Genomic DNA, 17,381 nt, shown 5'->3' with positions numbered 1-17,381 from the left:
ATTGAAAATACTCAAAATAATCATAGACTCATTTTGTAGTCTTCTTGCATATTAGAAACAGAGTTGGCGACACTAAAACTGCAATATAATGTTTGTGTAGCAATAATACACATGACATATATTTTTTACATGTCTCCAGTACCGATAAAAACACCGATAACGTTGGAGCTTAACGGTACCACGGTCTTTAATAATTCAGCCCCGGGGCCCGTTTAATACCGGGGCTCGGTACCCATCCCTATTCTTATGTAACAAGACGTGAAACTACAAGTGTTAATTGTGTCAAAATAACTAAAAATGACGTATTTCTTACTCAGAATATGTTCCCTATTTTAAAGTGAAGTCTTGTTCATAACCAATAAGCTAGTAGTTTGACTCTAATATGTTAGCGAACAACTAGTTGATGGTGAATAAGTGTACCTTAATCTAAAGTGTTACCAAAATAATATATATCAGGTATGCTGTCTGTAGGTCATTGATATAAAGTGAATTGTTATACTCCTGACCTTTGGCTTTTTGTAAAATCCAGAGATATACCACTTCACCACCTTCTTCATCCGGTTGTAAGCGTTCTCTTCGATCGCAGCTCTGAGAATAAAACAAACAAACACATCCTTGATTACATGAACAGTTTAACTTAGGGACTTTGATCTGCTATTACAAAATACACTAGTCGCTGAAGTATCCACAGAAGTTCTTCACAGTCAGGAAGACATCCTGATTATTGTTTAATAACGTCTTCTGGCACACTGTTGGCATTGGACTATTACAAACACCAAGGAATTCATGAAAGTAAACAGAGAAAAAGCGTATGTTGTGATGTCCGATACAAAATAAACGACCGGGGACTCATAAGGAAATGTAGAATAATATCATTGCTAAATCAAAAAGCATAACAAACAATCAGATGATGTTTGCATGTACTGTGTTGCAAAATCTGCACTTTTCACCAATTTTGAATTCCTTGTCAAAAAACTATTCAAGGCTGTAAAGGGAATGGTTTAATACTTCTGTATTAATTAGGGCTGTCGATTCAATTCATCTGAAAACCTTAATGCAGGGGGGTCAAACTCAATTTCATCGCGGGCACATTAGCATTAAAGTTGCACTCAAAGGGCCGGTTGTAACTTTAAGACTAAATAAATATATATAAAACTATGTATTATATTACATGATTGCCTCTGCATTGGATTATTATTTTTTTGTTCTTCTTGTGTGTCAGTCATCCACACCAATCAGAAGTGCTGTGCTCTACATGTACCAGTCATTGTTAACCAATCAGAAGCGGCCCATGACAGAAGGTGATAGACAGATTGATCCAATCACCTGCCAAGTATTTTTGAAATACTTTTCCAAATGGCTTCCAATGGAGCTCTCCTAGATGGTCTGGTGAAACCATCTGAGTCAGGTTAGTAATGCTCCATCACATGTTTCTATGACAGGGTGAGTCTGAAACTGAAGCTTGACTTTAAAGCAACCCAACGTTTAAGTTTCATGTAAGTTTAGTTCTTTCACTCGTAGCTCGGGCTGCGGGGGTGCTAGAGACGGGAGCACATTGATGCGACCGTCCTAGCCGGAGATATGGCCGCATTTTACAATAAACTTCCGTTGGGTTGCTTAAAAACAAATATCGCAAATCAAATCGCAATATCTGTCAGAAAAATCTCAATTAGATTATTTCCCCAAATCGTGCAGCCCTAGTAATAACTTCATAATTAACCACGTCTGAAAGCAGAAGTCTAGGGCAAATAATTGCAAAATTGGCCCCCGGGCCTTGAGTGCATGGGAGATAAAATAAATATTTCATAAATCATGAAAGTACAAACCCTCTGATTTCTATTGAGTTTGCAATGCATTTCTTTAGTACAACACCACACATGTTTGTGTTTTATCTCTCCCAAATACCAGGTAATACTAGTATTTCAAACTTGTGATACATGATGATTAATCACAGGGTTATTATTGAAATGTTCTGGCGAGTGTTGAAGGTCTTACTCTGACAGGACGTCTGTGAACGTGTACAATTTGCTATTATAAAATGATCTTGACCCAGAATGTGGTTTCATTTCTTTTGGGAGTAGCAACTGTTGGCATTGCATATTACAAACACTGAGGAGTTACTGGTGAATGAATGAAACTAATGGCGCGTTTCCACTACACGGCCTCGCTCGGCCCCGCTCGGTATGGCTGGGCCTCGTTAGGACTGGCTCACTTTATGGCGCATTTCCATTACAGTTTAGGAACTGGGGCAGTATCTATAGTAACGCAGTGTAGGCGGAGCCGTGACGTGATCTTCAGAGGACCCCAGAAAAAACAACACAGCCGTTAGCTGTTAGCACTCAGAGCTCACAGCTCCTCATATCTGTTCAGAAACTAGACAAAAGTGAAACAAGTACAAACCACAGACTGCCTGTGTCATGGTGAATACAGTCGCTGCTTTATTTATGTCTGTAGGCCGTTGTTGTGAGTGTGGACGGTCGGAGCATATATTGAGTTAGCTTAGCCAATCTCCATTTAGAAAACACGCATTTTAAAAGGTTTTTCGCCTGCCGTCTGTCTGCAGACTTGTCAAAGCATTAATTCATGGTTTTTACTAACCGGTATCAGTATGTTGTTACTTCGGCATCATTTTGAAACGTGTATTACAATTAAATCACGGTCAAATATGTCCATCTTGTTGTAGTTGTAGCCCCCTTACAAGCGATGCTCTCTCTAGTTTAGCATACTCAGCCCGACTCAGCCTCGTTGTCTCTGGCCCTAGACCCGCGATTTTATGAGGCCAGAAAAACTGTGAATTAGGACCCGCCGGCCGGTACTAGGCCAAGTGGAAACGCAACCAAAGACGGGCCGCTGACGTCACAGCCCTCTTAAACCGGGCTGCGCGCTGTAGTGGAAACGCGCCATAAACAAAGACATGGCTTCTGATTTTAACTACAAAACAAACAACTGGGGACACTCAAGTCTGGAGTTACTAAAAACGTAATCATGATTAATCACAGGGATATTATTTAAATGTTCTGGCGAGTGGTGCAGGTCTTACTCTGACAGGAAGTCGGCGTGGTAGTAGTAGTCGGAGAGTTTGTCCAGAAAGGACCGTGGCTCCAGGATGAAAGTGGGCAGAACCACTTTGGAGAGATCCATGCCGGGTCGCACCTGCTTCAGAAGAGTCCAGATCAGAGATTTATTCTCCTCCGACACCGTCTCCGTCTGCGCCGCCTCACCCGCCTGGAGAGAGGGAGACACACACAGGGTTTAATTAGCTCCTAACAAACATGTTGCCTCGGCCTCAGTAGGCGTTTAATTAGAGCCTGTTGCTCTTCCCAAAAGCCCCAGCAAAGGACCATGCTAATTCCTCCTCATTATGCACGGACAAAATAGCTTTCAGCTGGAGTTTAAAGATAAGGATTCTAGGAGAATTTGGTACAATGCTGCAAACTCGCTTGATCTATGTCTCCTGAATAAGCCCTTATCCTGCTTTTTAGAAATGAAGCCTGAAAAGTCACTAAATCTAGTGATAAAGTTGTTAAATTGGCGACTAATCTGAAACCGATAAAGCTGTAGATCGACTGATTCCCGTCACTGACTTTCCGATTGGTTTATATCTAAAGAATCTTAGAGAAGACTTGAATGAAACTCTTCGTGCCGTACCTCTCCGAGCTCCTCGTGGGATTGTTCCAGATACGGTGTTTCCCTCAGATGTTCGTTGGGGTCCAGGTCGATGTACGAGTCGTCTTGGCGCTCCGACGTGTCGCTGTCGCTCTCCTCGCTCTTCTCCAGACCTTCGGGGTCCGACTCCTCGTGGTCCTGTTCCCCCTCACGGTCAGATTTATCCGAATACAGGTCCGGGTCTTTCAGATGGTCGCTGTCGTTGAACCTGGAGGAGATGTTGACAACAAATCATTTAGTAAAAAAGTTTGGTAGCTTAAAGGTCACCTATTATGCAAAATCCACTTTTTTAAAGGTATTTTATACATACACATGTGTCCCCTCTGTGTAAAGAAATTCTGACGTTTCTCAAAATTCTGACTTGTTCTCAAAATCTTAAAATTGGCTCTTTTTTTTTCTGGAAATCAAAAAATTCTGACTTGTTGTCAAAATGTTTGACTTTTTGTCAAAATGTTTGACTTTTTGTAAAATTCAGACTTTTTGTAAAATTCAGACTTTTTCTAAACAATTCTGACTTTTTCTGAAAATCTCAACATTCTGACTTTTTCAGAATATTTAAAAATGATGTACACACAAAAATCGAACGGTACTCGAACAGCGCAGACCTCCGCCAATGCAACTGCAGCGAACATGAAACTAAAGTCGTGGATCCGCCCTGTGATCTGGATCGTTCCAAAACGTAATGGTTTCGTCCTTTGCCCATTCCACATCTTTCGCACCAAAACATAGCGTATTTTCCGGACTTTTTTTCCCCAAGCTCATAAAATAAATCTGAGTCGCACATAAATCGGCAGGGTCGGTCGGAAACCGGAAAGAAACAATATTTTCTTTTAGGCCTAATCATACATCCTGTCATGCACACAGCTACAGTTGGGATACCTTTGTTATCATGTGTACTCTGATATTGGAAGAGTACATTCAGTATTTTCCCAACAAAGGTGTTTTTGTTTGCTACTCACTGGAAGCCGTGGATGTTGTGTGCTCGGAGGAGGCTGTAGAAGTTAATGGAGTGTTCTCCTCCGGTAGCAACTGTGCTCATGTCCTCTTTCCCCTCTCGGATCATGGTCCTCTTCAGCAGGCTGGAGCACTTCAGCGCCAGCTCTAAGGCGTCCATCCAGCATCGACCTGGAGACACATTCAGTTTGATTAAAACACACTCTTTAGGCGCGTTCACACCGCAGTACCACTTTAGTTCCGATATAGTAACCTTTCCACCCCCTTTTCCGTCCCTGCTAGAGAGCAGGTACTTTCGTGGGAGAAAAAGGTTCCTATGTCTGATTGGCTGGGCGGATTGCAAACCACGCCCCGTAAAACTCCCAAAAGGTTTTGTGAAGCCGCCATTTTATTATCCTTGCATTAGGATTATTAGCATTAGCATTAGCCCAGCGCAGAAACGCAGAGAGACTAACTTATGGCAACACAAAAGAAAACATGGGAGCGGTGGAAATGAGGAGGTGTCGGCGTTCTGGCGATTTACTCTGAAGGCTTCAGTAGAAGCTTCTGGGAGTCCCAGCAGCTTCTACTGAAGCCAGCCCCCAACTCCGGGGACTTCCGGCCGGGGACTCCGGGTGGCAGTATACGCCGTGAAGTTGTTTGCGGCCTGCCAGTAAACCCAAAGCAGAAGAAGACGACGTGACGTCAGCGGCTTCATTTGCCTAATCCTCCCTCAGGGACTTATTCCGGTGTGAACGCGGTCTGTACTTAGTTCATCAGAACTAAAGAGTTCTCATGAACTAAGTACGACAAAGTACTTGGTGTGAAAGCGCCTATAGGGATGTACGACATAGATTTGCAGGCTTTGCTGTTGGTTCATTATACTTCTTTCAATATTGTTACGTTCCCTCCAAAACTAGGGGTACAAAGGGAAGTAACAAAATATAAACTGAGGAAACTGATTTGGCAAAATTATTAGATAATGTTTAATTACTAAGAACAACTTTCTCCTAAAAGAAAGTGACTAAAGTTAAACTAACAGGTCTCAGAGACACCACACTTTAAATTATTTAGGCTCTTTTATCCACACATTAAACCTGGTTACAGTTCAGAATGAGTTCCAACACTTTAAAATGGTTCCAATTCTTATATTTAAATCAATAAAGAGGGCAAAGTGTTTTTTAAAATGCAATAAAAACTCAATTTCTACAAGAAAATGTAAGTAAAAGTTTTCCTTTGCATTCTTCTATATATAAATATATCTGCAATATATAATACACCATTTTTGATTTAAAAATGATGATGAAAAGAAGGGGAGTTCTATTATGGGCTAAAAATAACAAGTGATTCTTGACAGTTTGACTATTTCAGCACCACGGAGAGAGACTCAGACAGCAAGAGAGTTGATGGATGTTTCAGCACCATGGACAGAGACACATCTTAACCATCCAATACTTCACCATTTATTCACTAAGTCAAAAAGTTTCCACATATATCAAATGCAGTGAGATTGATTTAAATAAAAGCGATCAGAAAGCGATCAAATTATATCCCAAATGATTTTTTTACCAGATTTAAAACTGTGTGATTGCTAGAAATGTTAAATATTCTACCTCTGTTGTTACTTTGCATACTTAAAAGGCAGTATAGTGACCGTGAGAAGTCCTTTTGTTTACCGTTTGGATAATTTAGGGTTTTGTTGATTAAACTCTTTGTGTCTGTTGTTGTTGTGCCCAATCAGGGAGTAGCATTGCATGTTGTGTCTATGTTAAGATCATATATTCACTTACCATCGGATTCAGAGGCAGCGCGGAAGATGAGGTGGCTGCCGGGTAATGGTTGAGTGATGGAGCCGACTGCTTCTCCTTTAGGACCCTGAGGACAGCACATAAAGGAGGAAATACATATTTATTTGTTTGTTTGTTTGTTTATTCCACACATGGCAGATAACACAGTAAAATAAAAGATGGGTTATATATAAGGTCATCCTACATATTACAATAATACAGTCCAATATACTTAGGAAAAATATTCAGTTACTGCAATGTTCAGATCCATTATTTATTTATTTTTAAATAAAGGTGAATATATTCTTGTATTAATATCACTCTACAAGCATAAAGTTACATATATTATCTTTTAATTTTCGGTCTTTTACAGTGGACGTACTGTCAAATTCCAAAAATAAATAGGTACTGTGAGGGAAACTTCTGAAGCAATGGGAGTCAGGACTCAGAGACACACGAGGAGAGCTGGAGCTTTGATGGCAAACACTGACGGTTTATTTGGAGCTTCGGCCGGAGAATTCACAAGACATGTCACGAGTCTGACCACACGGATGAGATGCCACAATCAATTCTGAAGAAACCTTCCTCTCGTATGATGTTTTAACTAGTTTCGCTGAGGGTAATCAACATTCTTCAATAGATAGACTAAACAGCTGAGGACACTGAATCACATTTGTTGTCGCTTATGGCTCGGGGTCATCTACACCCCGAGAAGGATGTGTTCCAGGTGTCCCACAACAATAAGTATCTCTGACCGAGAGTTGCCCGGTCACAAACTGGTAACAACAACAACGTGCTAGGGCAGCCCCTCCTTAAGTGAGATAGGGGCTGCTCAAGGCTGGTCAGCTGCGTCAGAGGGCGAAAGGTAAACATGTAGGGGAAATTATTCCCTGACAGGTAGGAAATCACCAAAAAAAAGCAAATTGGAAGACACTTTTTTTTCTCTGGTTCCCAGGAGGGTTTTATATTTTATGTTGGCAGTTATTTTAAAGGTCACCTATCATGCTATTTGTAGGCAATAGCATAGGTCTCAGATATATAAAAATATATAAAAAACATGTCTATGAAGTGTTTTGCTCAAAATACCAAACAGATCACCCATTCTAGCCATGCCTCATATCCCTCTATTTCACTTCCTGTTTCAAAAGTGCTGAGGAGGGGTCTGAGCTCATGCGGGACCCGGCAGCTACTGTCTAAACTAAATACTGCCGTGATGAAACGCCATATCATGGATTATCAAGGATTGTTTCTGAAACAGTATGGAGCTCAAAGGCTTTCTCTCTTGCCGGTTATACCACAAGGTGAGTTCCTTTTTATTTCCTGCTTCTTCACACACATGCTCTCCAGTACAGGTTAGCTCTGAGTGTTAGCGATGCTAATGTAAACACCGACCATATTACGTCCAAAACAGTCGGGCATTGTTTCTGATAGCAACGTTTCTGATAGGGCCGTGGGTCCACATTTCAGATATTACGTCATATCGGACGCAAATCTGGATCAGCTCCGTTGTAGCCCGTTTTTAGAGATTTGGGTACGGAGGAAAAGAGAGAGGGTTTTATTTTCTGACGCTGCGTGAGTTCCCCGACACACCGGGGACACATATTGATATATAAAAGACATCAACAAGTGCATTTTGCATGATAGGTCCCCTTTAAAGACAAAACATGTAGACTTATACTGTTTTTTTGTTTTTTTTTAAAGCGCATGGTGGAAAGGAGCAGGGAGAAGAACATCTTATTTTACCTGCCCCTTCTTAAAAGAAAAAAAAGAATTAAATTAAATAACCATTAAAAAGTCAAATAAAAGCAATATTCTTTCAGTCACAGTTGCTTACAAATACTGAAACATAAAACCAGAACACAATCAAAAGCCAACTTCATACTGTCTAATCACGCTTTCTTTATACATTTTCTTAAACATAAAAATGTTCTTACAGCCCTTTAAATCATTTGGCAAAGAATTCCACTTCTTTATGCCAAGAGACACACACCTGCTTTAAAGTAGTACGTGCAAACTGATGCTTAACATTTAATTTCCTCCTATGATGCTCATCCTCTGAAATGAATTCGTCCTTTGTGTCATTTGAGGCGGTTTCATGATTACTTCCTGCTGTGTGTGTGTGTGTGTGTGTGTGTGTGTGTGTGTGTGTGTGTGTGTGTGTGTGTGTGTGTGTGTGTGTGTGTGTGTGTGTGTGTGTGTGTGTGTGTGTGTGTGTGTGTGTGAAACTAACCAGTCATGTTTCAATAATAAGAATAAGAATTGTGTAGCAGAGTTTCCGTTAGCAGGTAATTACCGGACTATGAGCGGATATGCTGAGGTTTAAAACTCAGTTAATGGGAGTCATTTTGATATTGCTTCAGTTTATAATCGTAACAGATCGAAAAGTTCAGATTCATTTTTCAATAAATGATGCGCTTCCACAAACAACATAATTATTACATTCAAACAAACTACTTGTAACTCTCTCTCTCTCTCACGGTAATTACCGGCTAACGGAAACCCTGAGGTGTGTGTGTGTCTGTGTGTCTGTGTGTGTGTCTGTGTGTGTGTCTGTGTGTCTGTGTGTCTGTCTGTGTGTCTGTGTGTCTGTCTGTCTGTGTGTGTGTCTGTGTGTGTGTCTGTGTGTCTGTCTGTGTGTCTGTGTGTCTGTCTGTGTGTCTGTGTGTCTGTGTGTGTGTCTGTCTGTGTGTCTGTGTGTCTGTCTGTGTGTCTGTGTGTCTGTCTGTGTGTGTCTGTGTGTGTGTCTGTGTGTGTGTCTGTGTGTGTGTCTGTGTGTCTGTCTGTGTGTCTGTCTGTCTGTGTGTCTGTCTGTGTGTCTGTGTGTCTGTGTGTCTGTCTGTGTGTCTGTCTGTGTGTCTGTGTGTGTGTCTGTGTGTCTGTGTGTCTGTCTGTGTGTCTGTGTGTGTGTCTGTGTGTCTGTCTGTCTGTCTGTCTGTGTGTCTGTGTGTCTGTCTGTCTGTGTGTCTGTGTGTCTGTGTGTCTGTCTGTGTGTCTGTGTGTCTGTGTGTCTGTGTGTGTGTCTGTGTGTCTGTGTGTCTGTCTGTGTGTCTGTGTGTGTGTCTGTCTGTCTGTCTGTCTGTCTGTCTGTGTGTCTGTGTGTCTGTCTGTCTGTGTGTCTGTGTGTGTGTCTGTGTGTGTGTCTGTGTGTCTGTGTGTCTGTGTGTCTGTCTGTGTGTCTGTGTGTCTGTGTGTCTGTCTGTGTGTCTGTGTGTCTGTGTGTCTGTGTGTGTGTCTGTGTGTCTGTGTGTCTGTCTGTGTGTCTGTGTGTCTGTCTGTGTGTCTGTCTCTCTCTCTCTCTCTCAAACGGTAATTACCGGCTAACGGAAACCCTGAGGTGTGTGTGTGTGTGTGTGTGTGTGTGTGTGTGTGTGTGTGTGTGTGTGTGTGTGTGTGTGTGTGTGTGTGTGTGTGTGTGTGTGTGTGTGTGTGTGTGTGTGTGTGTGTGTGTGTGTGTGTGTGTGTTTCTTGTGTAACGTGTGCAAACAAAGAGAAACCTAGACTCCCCAGAGAGTCAGTATGCAAAATATCTATGAGAGGGGCCAGATGGTCAGAGAGGTCAGTGATGAATACCAAATGGCAGATGGAGGGGACTGAAAGGAGCTTAAAAACAAAGGAACAAATGGAAATTGAAGTGCGGCTGAATATGAAAATTGCTGGATGGATGTACTAGTAAATTAAACAAAGCTGAGAGAAAGAGCTCTTAATTATACAGCCACTATTGTTGTTCATTTTGTTTTGTCCATCTCTAGAGAACAAACAGAATGCATTCAAATCCCCCTTTAGCATCGTCGTCTTTTTTAATCTATTAACACTCTTAAATCCTTCAAAAAATCTCTCAAAACTCACTTATAATTCACTCTAGCTTTCAAACACTGATCAACACACACTTTACTCGCACTTGGATTAGGATTACTGTTTATGTTTTTTGTAAAGCGTTTTTGAGCACTCGAAAAAGCGCTATAAAAATCTAATGTATTATTACTAATAGTTAAACTCCTTATTCTGAATCTTAAGGTATGTTATATCCAGAGGGGGAAGTAGTGGAGTACAAATACTTCGTTACTGTACTTAAAGGGGACCTATCATGCAAAATGCACTTTTGTACGTCTTTTATACATGAATATGTGTCCCCGGTGTTCCAGGGAACTCACCAAGTGTCAGAAAACACAACCCTCTCTATTTTCCTCCATACCCAAATCTCTAAAAAAGGGGCTGCAACGGATCTGATAAAAACTGATCCAGATTTGAACACTGTCCTGACGTCAGGACGGTGGTGCTACGGCTATTGGGCCAACTCCACCAATCAGGAGGAGACAGCCACGGCCATTGCCGTTCGAAAGCGCTGGAGACGCTGTAGTACATATGCCAGGCCTGTAGGTGGTGCTGTTCTCACTGAATCAACCCTTACACAAACAGAGCTAGAAATGTTCAAATTGAGCAAAATGAGGCATGGCTAAAATGCATGATCTGTTTGGTATTTTGAAGAAAAAAAAAGTATAAATATGCCTTATATAGGTATGGCCCTACACTATATTATTCAAATATAGCATGATAGGTCCACTTTAAGTACATTTTTCTGGTATCAGTACTTTACTCCACTACTTATTTTTCTGACGACTTTTTACTTTGACTTCTTACATTTTGAACACAAATACCTGAACTTTCTACTTCTTACATTTTGAACACAAATACCTGTACTTTCTACTTCTTACATGTTGAACACAAATACCTGAACTTTCTACTTCTTACATGTTGAACACAAATACCTGAACTTTCTACTTCTTACATGTTGAACCCAAATACCTGTACTTTCTACTTCTTACATGTTGAACACAAATACCTGTACTTTCTACTTCTTACATTTTGAACCCAAATACCTGTACTTTCTACTTCTTACATTTTGAACCCAAATACCTGTACTTTCTACTTCTTACATGTTGAACCCAAATACCTGTACTTTCTACTTCTTACATTTTGAACACAAATACCTGTACTTTCTACTTCTTACATGTTGAACACAAATACCTGTACTTTCTACTTCTTACATTTTGAACCCAAATACCTGTACTTTCTACTTCTTACATGTTGAACACAAATACCTGTACTTTCTACTTCTTACATGTTGAACACAAATACCTGTACTTTCTACTTCTTACATGTTGAACACAAATACCTGTACTTTCTACTTCTTACATGTTGAACACAAATACCTGTACTTTCTACTTCTTACATGTTGAACACAAATACCTGTACTTTCTACTTCTTACATTTTGAACTCAAATACCTGTACTTTCTACTTCTTACATGTTGAACACAAATACCTGTACTTTCTACTTCTTACATGTTGAACTCAAATACCTGTACTTTCTACTTCTTACATGTTGAACACAAATACCTGTACTTTCTACTTCTTACATGTTGAACACAAATACCTGTACTTTCTACTTCTTACATTTTGAACTCAAATACCTGTACTTTCTACTTCTTACATGTTGAACACAAATACCTGTACTTTCTACTTCTAACATGTTGAACTCAAATACCTGTACTTTCTACTTCTTACATTTCCCAAACAGGCTGGTTCCTTTAGTTTGAATGTGTGTTTGGTGGCGTGATCATTATTATTTAGAGTCATTGCGTGCCTATTGATTTGAACACGATCCGTGTATCCATAATTTCCTGGTCTTCTCTAAAGAAGAGGGACCAATGAAAACGTTGTCATGTTGCCGTTGTTCAGCATGGAAACATTCATTAGCTAACAATGACATTATTGTTCTATTAATATAAAGGGAGGTCAGGTACTCTTTAAAACAGCTGCTAGTTATGGGTACTTTTTACTTAAGAACATTTCAAAGCCCTCTTTACTTTGACTTGAGTAAAGAAGTTTAGTCAGTACTTCTACTTTCACCAGAGTATTTTTAAACACGATCATCTGTACTTCTACTTGAGTAAAGGATGTGTGTACCCTCTCTGCCTCTCACCTTGACGGCCCAGATGGACTGCTCCAGCGGGTGGAAGAGTTTGAAGCAGAATCCATCTTTCTTGGACGGCCTCTCGATGAGCTCGCAGGCGTTCAGCAGCACCGTGCCGACCCACTGCCCGTTCTTGTGGGTTTTGTAGATGAGCAGGACGCCTGGTTTCAGAACGCACCACAGCTTGGTCCAGCTCTTCAGAGTGCCGCGGATCTGCATCAGAAACAGAGAAACTGTGAGAAACGTTGCCTTCTGTGATAGGCTACATGGAGAGGACTCACATTAGGCAAACTGGAAATGCTTTTATATTGTAGAACCAACAAATAAAGATGAAATATTAACTGAGGGGTGGAAAAATGGATGTATAAAGAGAACAGGATACAGTTTAAGAGGCAGGTTACTCCTATACACGTTGCTTTTGGAGGTAAGAAATGTGATTAATAACAGGATTACAATGCCACAATACATTTAAAAATAAAGATGAATATATTATAAGGAGACGTACTGCCTGCATTTTCTTTCTGGTTTTCATTTAAGCTACATTTATTCTTCTTTATTATATATATTTTTTTTATTTAATACAGTACAGTAGGTGGACAAAAATACAGTGTTTGCTTGTTATTAATGTGCCAGCATTTTTTAACGATCCTATTTTGTGACCTATCCTATATTAATTATATAAAAGGGCACATTTTTGATCCTAAATATCTTTATAATGTTTTTTCTCTTATAAGGTGACATTGTTCTATTGTCTTACATAATACACTACAATTACATGTCATTGCATTTGATATGGAGGTTATCCATAAGTTACAAATATATACATTGTGATACATAGATTTTAAACATGTAACTACTAACAGAATACAATTTAAAGTAACCCTCTGAAGCCTAATGCAGACGTCTCTTTACCAATATGAGTCAATAGGAAAAAGTCATTTTGGGCCCAAATGACGTCAGAAACTAGAACTGAAGTGTAGTACCATCGTCTGGCCACTAGGAAAATGTGCTCCATGCACTCTTTTCAAGTTCAAGGTTCAAGGTTCTTTATTGTCAAACTGACATAGCTACAGAGTAATTATGTAGTTGAAAATCTTATGTCACAGGCTTCTCCAACAATGCAACATAATAACAATACAGATAGCAAGAGCAATACAAAAAGAAAAATAGTTATAAAATAAAGTGAGCATGTGGAATAGTGCAGTACGAGTCTATATACAAGTTATTGGAATGATATATATTAGATATTAGATACATATTACTGAGTAGCAGATGAATGTTTTTGAAGTTGTTTCAGCAGTTCAATGGTTTAACAGTCTCACTGGAAGCAACTGTCTCCGAATCTTCTTGTCTAGTTCTAGAGTGTGAGATGTTCCCACCTTTAGCCAGTCGGCCATCACTATGACGGAGGGGTCAGTGATGGTGCTGAGCAGCTCCTTGGTCGCCCTCTTCTTTTCCTCCCTGTAGTTTTTCTTCTGCACCTACACAGAGCACACACACACACACATGAATATATTTAACACCTTCAGAGCTGCTACCCTTTAAGGAAGAGCGACTATCAGCTGATTCCGCTCACTTACCTTGAGGGACTCCTTCTTGGTGAGCTTTCCTCCGGATGCAGACACGTCTTTGTCGGAGCCATTGTACAGCTTTGTTTCAGACTGAATACACACAGAGGGCAAGAAATATGATTAACACTATAGCAGATTGTTAATCAACTGTGACACACACAAACACACACGTCCCTCAAAGACTGCAGACACAAATTCATATACAGATTCATTGATCTTTTGCTTTTTAGTTTACATGTAATTATTGATGACCAAGCAAAATCTGTAAATTGTGTAACTTTGTCCATTTGTATTTAGCTAGTGCCGTCTACTTTTGTTTTCTCATGTTTTACTGTTATGAGCGTGTTCATTGCTGCTTTATTTTGGGGTTCATTTGTGAGTTTCTCCCCTATGGTCTGAGGGTCTAAGGACAAAGGGTGTATGCTGCAAACAGAGCCCCCAGTTGTACAAACTGTAAAGCCCCCCGTCAAATGTGTTATTTGTGATAAAATGCTGTAAAAATAACATTTGATTTGATTGATTGACTGATAAAGAGCTTTTGAATCTCTGGCTTGGTTATCCTGTCACACGCTTTAGAAAAACTAAACATAGTTTGATTTCCATCTCTTCTGAGCCTCGGGGAGACTCAGACACACTTTTGCTAAACATTGTTTTTGATCTCCACTCCTCGCCGCCGCCGCCGCCGCCTCCTCCACCTCACTGACCTCTCTTTAAACAAGTGCCGAGTCGATAAATGTTTGATGTGTTTATGAGTCGTCTGAACGTGGGCTTTCTCCTGCCTGAGGCAAGTCTCAGAAAGGGAAGAAGTAGCGCAGTAATTCTTATTTTCTTTCCAGTCTACAACACATCCACACAAAAGCACCAAATGCTTCCTGCCCACTCGTCATGGAGGGGTTTCCTCACCTTGCTCTTAGATATGGAGTGAGAGTCCTCCTTCAAAGGCAGAGCCAGGAGGTCTTCCTTCCCTCTCTCGAAACCTGTAACACAAAACAACATTATTAAAGGTCACCTATTATGCAAAATCCTCTTCTTCATGTCTCTTCTACATCAACATGTGTCCCCTCTTCTTCATGTCTCTTCTACATCAACATGTGTCCCCTCTTCTTCATGTCTCTTCTACATCAACATGTGTCCCCTCTTCTTCATGTCTCTTCTACATCAACACGTGTCCCCTCTTCTTCATGTCTCTTCTACATCAACATGTGTCCTCTCTTCTTCATGTCTCTTCTACATCAACATGTGTCCCCTCTTCTTCATGTCTCTTCTACATCAACATGTGTCCCCTCTTCTTCACGTCTCTTCTACATCAGCATGTGTCCCCTCTTCTTCATGTCTCTTCTTCATCAACATGTGTCCCTCTTCTTCATGTCTCTTCTACATCAACATGTGTCCCCTCTTCTTCATGTCTCTTCTTCATCAACATGTGTCCCCTCTTCTTCATGTCTCTTCCACATCAACATGTGTCCCCTCTTCTTCATGTCTCTTCTACATCAACATGTGTCCCCTCTTCTTCATGTCTCTTCTACATCAACATGTGTCCCCTCTTCTTCATGTCTCTTCTACATCAACATGTGTCCCCTCTTCTTCATGTCTCTTCTACATCAACATGTGTCCCCTCTTCTTCACGTCTCTTCTACATCAGCATGTGTCCCCTCTTCTTCATGTCTCTTCTTCATCAACATGTGTCCCCTCTTCTTCATGTCTCTTCTACATCAACATGTGTCCCCTCTTCTTCATGTCTCTTCTTCATCAACATGTGTCCCCTCTTCTTCATGTCTCTTCTACATCAACATGTGTCCCCTCTTCTTCATGTCTCTTCTACATCAACATGTGTCCCCTCTTCTTCATGTCTCTTCTTCATCAACATGTGTCCCCTCTGTGGAAAGAGACTCTGAAAGTTTCAGGAACAAAGATTCTCTCTCTTTTTGTCCTGATCCATTTATATAAAAACCTGTCTGATCAGATTTTGGCCACTTTATGTCATAACGATGTTTTGTCTTGTGTAACCATTAGCCAATCAGCAACCAAGGTAACCCCCGCCCCCCCCTTATCACCTGAATCTCCTCCTAGAGCACCATTGAGTTCTTTGTAACCAAATATCTCTCAGAGGGGCGTGGGGAGGGGCTCCTTATTTTCATCTAAAGTAACAGACAGAGAATCAGCACTTTGGAAACAGGGCTGAAACAGAGGGGATTATGGGATGCTGCAATGATCTGTTTGGTGTTTCAGCCAATCAGAGACAGGCTCTGTATATATCTGAGACCTGTGATATACTGATGAGAAACAGAATAATAGGGGACCTTTAAGAAAATTAAGTAATATTTATTTTGAAATTGGTCTTTTTTATTTCTTAATCGTTTAACCTTTATTAGAATTATGGCATTTTTATTACTATTATTTTTATTTTTGTATTTCTGTTGTACCTATATGTTCACTTTGTTTTATGGGGTTTTATATTTTATATTGTTGCAGTTGTCTTGTGTCTTATCTGTCAGAGAGAACCCATTATTTATTATCATACCTTTTACCTCCTTGTGTCTCTTAACCTGATCAAATGTTATATTTTGCTGCATGCACCTTTTCAACATTCAACAAATAATCTGAGGGTAATTTCTTGTTGTGTGTTTTTATCTTGTGATGTGTCGCCATTTTGTAAAGCACTTTGAGCTGCTTGTGGTGTATGGAAAGTGCTATATAAATAAAGCTTTATTATTATTAAGAGGTCATTCAGCAGGGAGCCCCCCCCCCCCCCCCCCCCCTGCTGATCGAGTATCTCAACTGATTATGTCTCAGGGCCCTTATTAAAATGGATGTGTGTGTTTGTGTCCTCGAACACAGTGTTACCAAGGAGGGTTTCTTGAGGACAAAGAGTGCAGCAAAGATTATCGCGTTAAAGAAATCTGCAATTTAAAAAGGTCTTCTGTACGAGTATTTGAGACTTCTTTTATCAAAAACTGGGTTAAATACATTAAAGATTACATATTTTTACATTACATATACTACCTACCTACCTACCTACCTACCTACCTATCTACCTACCTACCTACCTACCTACCTATCCATCTATCTATCTATCTATCTATCCATCCATCTATCTATCTATCTATCTATCTACCTATCTATAACATTGTTGATGCTGTAGCCAAGTGTCAGAAAATGTTCTGACTTCATGCCAATAATTCAGAAATCCTGTTATCATAAAGTTAAAAAACCTCAAATTTCTCGTACCAGTTTGTCTTGCAACACCACACATGTATTTGTTTTATCTCCCCCCAAACACAAGTTAATACTAGTATTTTAAACATGTATGATTACAGATAATGATTGTAAGAAACACGCAGCACTAGTAAAAAACAAAATAGGCAGTAATAAATATGTGCACTGTATGAATCAGTCTATTTCATCTATCTACTTCATTTCAGCTCCACCTTTCTACCATTTGTACTATGTGT

The 17,381-nt window shown here is 40.2% G+C and overlaps 1 protein-coding gene across 5 annotated transcripts in view; it reads right to left on the bottom strand.

The window, feature by feature from the left end:
- Nucleotides 1-17,381, bottom strand: part of osbpl8 (oxysterol binding protein-like 8) — a 100,694-nt gene that overhangs the window by 23,127 nt on the left and 60,186 nt on the right. For all 5 annotated transcript variants that reach the window (XM_034131357.1, XM_034131358.1, XM_034131361.1 and 2 more), the window contains 9 exons: nt 14,833-14,906; nt 13,939-14,019; nt 13,738-13,839; nt 12,368-12,571; nt 6,390-6,474; nt 4,626-4,791; nt 3,649-3,874; nt 3,041-3,225; nt 507-588 (listed from right to left, as the gene is read on the bottom strand). In XM_034131357.1, coding sequence (XP_033987248.1) covers nt 507-588; nt 3,041-3,225; nt 3,649-3,874; nt 4,626-4,791; nt 6,390-6,474; nt 12,368-12,571; nt 13,738-13,839; nt 13,939-14,019; nt 14,833-14,906 — 1,205 coding nt within the window. The remainder of the gene's footprint in view (nt 1-506; nt 589-3,040; nt 3,226-3,648; nt 3,875-4,625; nt 4,792-6,389; nt 6,475-12,367; nt 12,572-13,737; nt 13,840-13,938; nt 14,020-14,832; nt 14,907-17,381) is intronic.

Source organism: Trematomus bernacchii, unplaced genomic scaffold (genome assembly GCF_902827165.1).
Source record: "Trematomus bernacchii unplaced genomic scaffold, fTreBer1.1, whole genome shotgun sequence".
In the NCBI taxonomy this organism is placed as follows: domain Eukaryota; kingdom Metazoa; phylum Chordata; class Actinopteri; order Perciformes; family Nototheniidae; genus Trematomus; species Trematomus bernacchii.
Note: the sequence above shows the minus strand (reverse complement) of the source record. Positions and strands in the feature narration are given on the sequence as shown.